The sequence below is a fragment of the Sebastes fasciatus genome, chromosome 8, assembly GCF_043250625.1.
Source record: "Sebastes fasciatus isolate fSebFas1 chromosome 8, fSebFas1.pri, whole genome shotgun sequence".
Taxonomy (NCBI): domain Eukaryota; kingdom Metazoa; phylum Chordata; class Actinopteri; order Perciformes; family Sebastidae; genus Sebastes; species Sebastes fasciatus.
Window position 1 is genome coordinate 35691928 of NC_133802.1, and position 9262 is coordinate 35701189.

The 9262-nt window shown below is 45.7% G+C and overlaps 1 protein-coding gene across 1 annotated transcript; it reads right to left on the reverse strand.

Annotated features, from left to right (window-relative positions):
* Positions 1 to 6415: 6415 nt before the first annotated feature.
* On the reverse strand, positions 6416 to 9158 carry LOC141773326 (XK-related protein 7-like). Its single transcript, XM_074645232.1, has 2 exons — positions 6859 to 9158; positions 6416 to 6720 (listed from the first exon to the last, which is right to left on the reverse strand). The coding sequence occupies exon 1, from the start codon at positions 9140 to 9142 to the stop codon at positions 8342 to 8344; it is 801 nt and encodes a 266-aa protein (XP_074501333.1). The 5' UTR covers positions 9143 to 9158; the 3' UTR covers positions 6416 to 6720; positions 6859 to 8341.
* Positions 9159 to 9262: the final 104 nt, after the last annotated feature.

The following is a 9262-nucleotide window of genomic DNA, read 5'->3' on the forward strand; positions in this document are numbered from 1 at the left end:
GGAGAGGAGGAGAGGAGGAGAGGAGGAGAGGAGAGGAGGTGAGGAGGAGAGGAGGAGGAGAGGAGGGAGGAGTAGAGGAGAGGAGGAGGAGGAGGGAGGAGAGGAGAGAGGAGGGAGGAGAGGAGGAGAGGAGGAGAGGAGAGGAGGAGAGGAGAGGAGGAGAGGAGAGAGGAGAGGGAGAGGAGGAGAGAGAGGAGGAGAGGAGGAGAGGAGAGGAGAGGAGGAGAGGAGAGGAGGAGAGGAGGAGAGGAGAGGAGAGGAGGAGGAGGAGGAGGAGAGGGGAGAGAGAGGAGAGGAGAGAGAGAGGGAGGAGAGGAGGAGAGGAGGAGAGGGTTAGTTGGAGCTACAGCTTCGGTTTCAGATCTGCCTCACTCCGGCTTCACGCGGTCGGTAAGAACCAGCCAATCAGAGAGCGGCAGGGTTCTCTCCTGGTGGAGCTGAGGAGACTAAAGTTAGTCAGTAATACATAAAGTGGATCAATCTAGATTCAACTGTGGTGCAGTGTTCTGCTGTTGAGGCTCCCGGGTTCTGGACTTTTTAGAAACATTCAAAATAAACTGACGATTCAAGATAAATTGTTTCCTCAAACTAAAAGAAATATCTAAATAATTATTCATTAAAAGTGGCCAAACTGTGACGGCGTATTATTCGGGCCATTAGGGATTCTAAAAATGTAAATTTACGAGGAAAAATCCTCAGATATTCCCTGAGATTAAAGCAGCAAATTTACGAGAAACAAACACAAATTTATGGGATTATAAAGTCATACATTAATATCAGAAAAATAAATTATATTTTCTGATATTAAAGTGGTAAATTTACTAAAAGAAAAACATCAGAAATTTGCAGGATTATAAAATTGTAAATTTACGAGAAGAAACGGAAGAAAACGGTGATAATGAAAACTGGTGTTTTCTTTGGTAAAGGTGTTTCAGCTGGCGAGCAGGGCAGAGTGGCAGCCGTGAGCTAGCCAGCACGGCATGCTCACATGCACTAACATGCATGTGAGCATGTGTGAGCATGCGCGGCCAGCCCGGCGATGTAAACAAAGCAAGGAGAAACTCAGTTGTTTGCTGCTATATTAGTGCCGTGGACATCAGATAGAGAACCTTTAAGTACAACATGCGAGTATAACCAGTATAACCAGTATAACTAGTATGACTAGTAACGTTCTCCCTCTGACGCGGTAACAGAACACACAGACAGCGGTGTATTTTGACGGCTGTTCAGCCATGTTTACTACAGTTTTGTTCCCATCTACAGTTATCAGCACAGCTTGGTGAGCTCTTTTTTAACAGCGTCATAGATATTTTTCACCACTGGTTTATTTTTCTGCTCGTTCACTCGGAGGATGTTTAAGCAGCATTATCAAAAGAACTCAGAGCACATCCTCACATACGTACTGTACATACAATACATACATACGAACCAAAGCACACATACTCATACACACACACGTCCTAGTATTGCGCCAATCTGGTATATACAGATATATATAGAATGAGTAAAAAAAAAGATCTATTTTCAGTTTTTACATCTTAATATAAGAGTCATACCAAAGACATGGCCACCGAGTGAGTAAACAATAGATAAATAGATATAAAACAAATACAAAAATAAATAAACAGAAATACTTGCATCAATTAATAAAAGATGATTTGAGTTTTTAAACTCTTTTAACATGTTTTTGTTCAAGTCGATATATAACCAGCGCACCACTTTTATTTTACCTCAACGACAACGGACGGATTCATGACCTGATCAGAGAGAGCGACGCCTCGCCCTCGGCCCACGATCGGGTGGTTGACATATGAATTATCTGTACATTATCATGTTCGTACATGATCATAGAGTCGTTGTTTTCAGCACCATTAACATCGCAGTGACTTCCACCATCGTACCAACATCCACAAGTTCAGGTAGGACACAACACCGTCAGGATAATACGACTACTAGGACCGATATTCAGCTCTAATCTGTGTTCCTGATTTCTCCCGTTTCGACCCACCAGAGATAAAATGACATTTTCTCTGCAGAGGAGACACCTGTAAGTCCAAAAAGAGTTTATATGGACATCGGTGTCTTCACAGGGAATACGACCACAAACCTTGTGAGGGTCGGTTATATACTTGTTGTTAACAATGAATGTGTGTGTGTGTGTGTGCATGATGGTCACGCTTCAGAGCGTTGATTGTTCAAACCATCCGCAACTCATCTGTAAGACGCAACTAGAAACGTGACCAGTGTTGGCGACAACGACAGCAGAAGGTTCTGAGGACAAACTAATAGAACGTTAACCGTTGAGTAGCGTCCTCGTCTGTCGCCATGTTCAGTTTTTAGTTCTCAAGCAGGATATTCCAAACCATCCTCACCCCCAACGTGTCAAATCACTCTACAGTGTGCCTTGGATTATTTCTGAGGGAGACTTGCATTTTGTACTTTTTTGAGAACATATTCTACCCATCCAATGAGCCCTTCACAAGACTGAATGAGCACAATACACCTGAAGGATCCAAAGAGCACCTGGATGTGATGACCACAAAGACCCAGCAGTGCTTCATTGTCTTCATGGTCAAATACCGCCGCTTGCTCAGTGACCCTACGCTTCTAACTACGGCGCTCTAGGTTCCCCTCTGGTGTCAGTTTTGGACGTGTCAGGTACAGCATGCAAGTTTCCAATCATTACATGCATACAGTGTCTTTTCAAAATAAACTTCCAACGTATGTTTACTTTTTAGGCTTTACTTACGCAACACAACCACTTGGTTAGGTTTAGGAAAAGGTCGTGGGTTTGGGTTAAAAATAAGTATGATTGTTACATAACTGCTGTTAGTTAAGTATTAAGTTACTTAACACAACTAAGGTAAAATAAGTCAACGTTGACTTGGTTTCACACCGGACACGAACAGCGAACGGGGGGGTTTATATTGGAGTTAGTTGAAAGCCCGGTGCGTCTCATACAGATGCTCAAGGGTTCCTCAGTGCGACGGTATCAGACACCGAGGGGCACTGACCAGGCGTCGGTATTTGACCAGTTGGGAGTGAGAACAGGTCGGATATTCTGGCGTCAGCCGGGGATGATTCGGTCCTGATCTTACCTACGTGAATGCATTGTTAAAAGACAAGTATATAAACCGTTCTCATTTGAAATACTCCTCATGGGAGTCTCTTCGACACCTCAGAATAAACACATGCATCATCAGCATAAAGGTGATTATTAAACCCGTTCTGGATACTGCGACAACAAACACGTCGGTGTCGGCACCCGGTGGCAGCGGGAGGGAACTGTTTAGATTCTGAAAATGTCAGAACATCGCTCCGATCAGCAGTAAATGTCTTCTTCTTATTGTCCGTCAGGGTGGAGATGGTAAACAGGTTCATACACGTTGAACAGCTTTCTCTGGATGAAACACTTTTTGAGTATGTTCTCAGTTTTTACACTATAAACAGTTTGATGTTAATACAACAGCCTGCACCAGCTTGAAAAGGGGAAGGGAGGTACCAAAACTAAAGTTGAGATGTCTTTGTTGTTTGTCCTGCTTGGGATCTAAATATCTTTGAGTTCATAACAGTTTAATATGACGTTTTACTGTGCCATAATATTTTTTTTTTTTGTGCTCGTGTCAGTCAACCATGAACCGGTGACCCCTGAACATCGGCATCTTCTAAATGCTTGTTGGGTTGTAATGTAAGAATTGTGGCATTACAGCTACTGAGGTTAAAGAAACGCAGTTAAACTGTCTCATGAACTGGGAGCTTTTATCACTACACAGGATCTGAAACGCATCTTCAGACGTGTTTTGATGAACATGATCTTTGAGATGCGTCAGGGTCACAGAGGGGAATGTAATGTTGGTAAGAGAAATGCTTCTGAGTGCATCTTTAAAAATGCTAACATCGTCTGCTGCCTTTATCTAAAACAATCACAACATTGGTTTAAATGTTTCTGGGACGTAAAGAACTCCCGCTTCAGAAGAAATCACAAGTCACCTTTAAATGCACAGACTAACCTAAAAAAAGTCTTCAAAGAGAGAAACCTGCTGTGTGATATGAGAGAGGACAGAAGGTGTGTTTCCTTCCTTCAGGTACTGATGCCGACCAGGCTGGACTCTCTCAGCATCCAGCTGCTTCTAGCTGATAGTAACATTCACACCTGGTAGCTGCTGCCTTCAGACCTCCACCTCTGAAGCTGTTCGCCGATCGGCTCCGCTGTATTAGTTCAAGTTGTAGCTCCGTGCTTCAGGGCGTCACGAGAGCAGTTCATAAAGGAGCAAAGACGATTTCAATGTTCCCGTCAGTTGACCGATGATGTAACTCACCGGTCCGAACCTGACCGTCTCCTCTGAAGGCCTGCACATGGTTTCATTTTGTAAACATCGTCTTTCAAAAAGTCCAAACCCATCGAACATCCCATCGGTAACAAGACACAGCAGCTTCTGCTGACTCCTCGCTAGCCGGCAGAAACAATCCTGCTACAACTAACCGCTTCCTGGATGTGTTCTCACAGTCCAGACTGTTTCTTTAAGGTCTGTTGACATGACTAAGGCTGCTTTCACATCGGGGACCCGGGCCCGGATCCGAGTACACTGGTCCCCTAAGTCCAGTTGGTTTGATGAGTGTGAACGCTCCGTACCGTCCTCGGGCACGGTGCGTCGATCCGTACTGGATTCCACCTGAAAAGGTGGTCTGGAGTACGGATCATGTGAACTCGGGTACGGTTCTCATCAGGTGTGAAAGCCGACCGTACCGAAACACAGAAGCGGACCGCTATTAAACGTGAGTAACGTTAGCAGTTAGCGAGTAGTTTAGAAAGGACAGGCGAGAGGTTCCTTAAATTACGGTGCCTTCAGATGTGGTGGTGTTCACCGTGTTCACCGTGTTTACCGTGTTTACCGTGTTCACCGTGTTTACCATGTTCACCGTGTTTAAGAGTTGGGTCCATATGAACGCCCCCCTCACCCTCATGTCGTATTCACGACCTTGGAAGTGGAAAGTTTCTGACTTGTGACGTGTTTGTTGACGTTGTCAGAAATGGTGGAAGTTATGGAAGTTGTTTTTTCGGTGCATAATAAGTTAATATATTGTAATTTTAGCCGTATTTTGTTCATCTTGGTAATTTTATAATCCGTTTGATGAAAATGTTGATATTCCCAACGGCCTCATCTTTCTCCTCTGTCATGATATCTTTACATTTACTGCTTTATGTTACCTGTTTGCTAGCTTGTTAGTCTCTGTGGCTTCTAGACGCCGACAGTAACGTTAATATTGTCGTTGCTTAGCAGCGGTGTTCTCACCACTGAACCACTTGAACGTCGAGTATATTGTGTACACGACTTCCCGTGTTGGAAACAAGAGCTCACCAGTTTCATCTGAAGGCATCATTATAGACAATAGTAGGCGATGTTTGTTATTTTATTCAGCTGATTTAATGGTCTACCGCTGAAGAACGAGAGACGCTCAGCGGGCAGAGAGAGAGACAGCGGGGGGGAAACAGAGTGTAGAGTCAACGTATTTTCACATTAAACTCGGTGAAATCAGAGTTTATCTAGACCAAACCAGAGTTGGTGATTGTTGGAAAGACTAACGATGACGGTGTCGGTGAGTTTATTTAGTTTCTGTCCAGTTTGAATGACGTGTTTTACGATGCTGCGCTGCTAGAACAGCTGATCTCAACATAAACAAACACACGTGGATGATGACGTAGTGGACTCGGGCACCGTACGGAGCAACCGGGCCTGATGTGAAAACACCCTCCGAGACACTTCTCTGTTCTCTCTAAAAATCAAACACTGGCAAATGTTTCCATAGCATAATGAGGTTGTTGATGATCTCCTTCTACATCGTATGAACTCCAAGAAAAGTGGACGACATTTAGACTCTGAAGAGTAAATGAAGCTTCTTCATTCATCACCGACTAACTACAGCTTATTATAATAGCTTATATCTGACATCTGTATTGATTGGACTGTACATCACAGGCCTGTTTGTGGTGAGTTACAGCGTAGCCACATGGTGGCAGCCATCGCAGAAGACGTCCACTTTTACATCCTGACATCCGGTCCTTTCTCAGGGAGGGGGTGGGGGTGACGGAGCAGCTGGGATGTAAACGGTTGGACTTCTGCTATGGCTGTGTTTCTATCACATATGAATGGTTATCACTTCTATCTCAGGCTAACATCTCAGAAACCATCCGGACTCGTGAGCCTACATCTGATGGGTCCTCGTCCTATCAGGAGACTGGAGCCCAACGTATGAGACTACACGTCTCTTTAGACACCACGGACAGTTTAACGCTTAAAGGACGGTTTGTGAGGGACATGCAGCCATTGGAAGCTATCTGTCTCCTTCCTAAAACAGAACTCTATTCTACCGTCTGTATACTCTGCAAAGTCACTGCTTTTGTTTTTATAATATGAGAGGTAAAAAAAAATCTAGACGTCTTGTTTAAAACTGGGCTAAATGGGGCTGTAAAGTGAGACATGTACATTATAGAAAGACGTTGTTTCACTCACATTCCTGGTGTGTTTCGTCCCGTAGTTACAGTACGTCCCGCTTTACTGAAATATTTAAGTACTGTTGGAACAACATATTTAACCTGTTTTATTACACGGCTGTGTTGAATACTCGATTCTGATTCGTCAATCACGTCGTCCTACGGTCTGTTATTTCTTTATAGCAGAACGTTGCTATGTATAACAGACCATTGCTATGTATAACAGACTGTTGCTACGTATAACAGACCGTTGCTATGTATAACAGAATGTTATGTATAGCAGACCGTTGCTACGTATAACAGAACGTTGTTATGTATAGCAGACCGTCGCTACGTATAACAGACCGTCGATATGTATAACAGACCGTCGCTACGTATAACAGACCGTCACTACGTATAACAGACCGTCGCTACGTATAACAGACCGTTGTTATGTATAACAGAACGTTGTTATGTATAGCAGACCGTCGCTACGTATAACAGACCGTCGATATGTATAACAGACCGTCGCTACGTATAACAGACCGTCACTACGTATAACAGACCGTCGCTACGTATAACAGAACGTTGTTATGTATAGCAGACCGTCGCTACGTATAACAGACCGTCGATATGTATAACAGACCGTCGCTACGTATAACAGACCGTCACTACGTATAACAGACCGTCGCTACGTATAACAGAACGTTGTTATGTATAGCAGACCGTCGCTACGTATAACAGACCGTCGATATGTATAACAGACCGTCGCTACGTATAACAGACCGTCACTACGTATAACAGACCGTCGCTACGTATAACAGACCGTTGCTATGTATAACAGACCGTTGATACGTATAACAGACCGTTGCTACGTATAACAGACCGTCGCTACGTATAACAGACCGTCGCTACGTATAACAGACCGTCGCTACGTATAACAGACCGTCGCTATGTATAACAGACCGTCGCTACGTATAACAGACCGTCGCTACGTATAACAGACCGTCGCTACGTATAACAGACCGTCGCTACGTATAACAGACCGTTGCTACGTATAACAGACCGTCGCTACGTATAACAGACCGTTGCTACGTATAACAGACCGTTGCTATGGGTGCAGTTCTTTTTGTGTCAGATTATTGATGTCTTCAGTAAGTAGTTGTGTAAGAAGCGGGATAATGTTCAGCTAGTGGGTCATTGTTGCGAAAGAAATCGTGCAGCATCGCCCTGAAGAGCGTCGGGTTGCAGCATCGCTCTGTCGGGATTTCTTTCACAACAATGACCAGCTAGCTGTACATTATCTCTAACTTAACCTCGATGTGATATTTATCAGCCAGTGAGCCTAACGACTGCATGTCCCGTACAAACTCTGGTATTTCCCCGGTAAGTCTCCGTTGAGTCTCCGGGGTCCGAGGCTCAAGTTCATGCAGCAGACGGTTTCTCAATTATCTCAAACTCAACGCAACCTCATTGCTCCCGAATCCTTTGACTTCTTGTTCTGACCATGCAGGATGAAACTAGATCTAACGCTCCTTGGTCCCAGGATGAGAGATTAAATTCCTCACCTCCAAGCTTTTAGAAAAGACGGAGATGATCCCGTATCAGTGGTACTCCGTTTACTTCCCACGGCTCATTCATGCTACGTACTCCCGGACTTCGCCCTAAGGGGAGAGCTTTGGTCCCAGATTGCGCTTCACATTTTACAATCAAGTCTTGACAACCTCTTTTTTAAATTTTTTTTTAAAAAGAGTTGCCTGAAACTCCTTTCCATGCTTCTCCTGGCGTCGGTAGTCCTGGGATGAGAACTGATCTCAGGCTGACCTCGGTCCCAGAATGCACCGCACAAGTTTAAGAGCCCCTGTTGGCTTAGACAGTCGTCTCGTACTCTAAGACCTCTTTGCTGCCCATCATGCTACTCCGGTACTGTATCCTGGGGCTGACAGTCGACGTGGTCTCCAGGAGCAGAATGGTCTTGCGGAGGCGCCGATCGATAAAGTGCGCATCCCAGGCCGGGTATCGCTTCCTCGGGAGGTCGATCCGGATCACGGGGCCCTCCTGTGCCCGAGATGAGGAGGAGGTCCTGTGAAGGAGCGCAGGAGAGGATGAAGGGGAGGGACGCACCTGGAAGACGGGCAGGCAACTGTCCCTGTCCCTGTCCTTGTCCCGCTCTCCGGGAACCGGCTCCCCCGTGTCTTTAGTCCTGGGGAGCGTCCTCGGAGGGCTGGTGATCACCATGTCTGTTTGGGACCCTTGAGACGGTGTGAGGCAAGCATCGATCACTCCAGCTACTCCTCCCGCACCCACCGCGCCCTCGTCCACGCACCCTCCCCACTGCGAGCCCAGAACGGGCCCGTCGGGATGCAGCCAGCAGTAGTACACCAACATGAAGAAGGTTCCCAGGGCGAAGCTGCAGGCCACCAGGCACACCACCACCAGGGCGTAGGAGTCGGAGGTGTGCGGGCCGCGGTAGGTGTACCAGGCGGCGGTCAGCGCCACGTTCTCGGCCAGCGTCACCGAGTAGTAGACGGTCATACGGAAGCGGCTGGGGCCCTCCTTCACGTTGAACCAGCAGAAGATGTAGATGATTCCCACCACCATGTTGTAGATGATCTCCTCCCACTTGGACATGCAGAAGTCGGTCTCACCTTGGATGATCCAGAAGGTCATGACGCACCTGAAAGACAATAAACAATAACAGTAATGGAGAGCAAATGATATAAATATCACACTCAGTCCGTGCATGTTGACCTCAGGATCTCAGAATTAACAACCAATAACCAATAAAAT

Bases quoted from the DNA above. Each gene is read 5' to 3' on its own strand.
- LOC141773326 (XM_074645232.1), bottom strand. From the start codon at position 9,142: ATGACCTTCTGGATCATCCAAGGTGAGACCGACTTCTGCATGTCCAAG.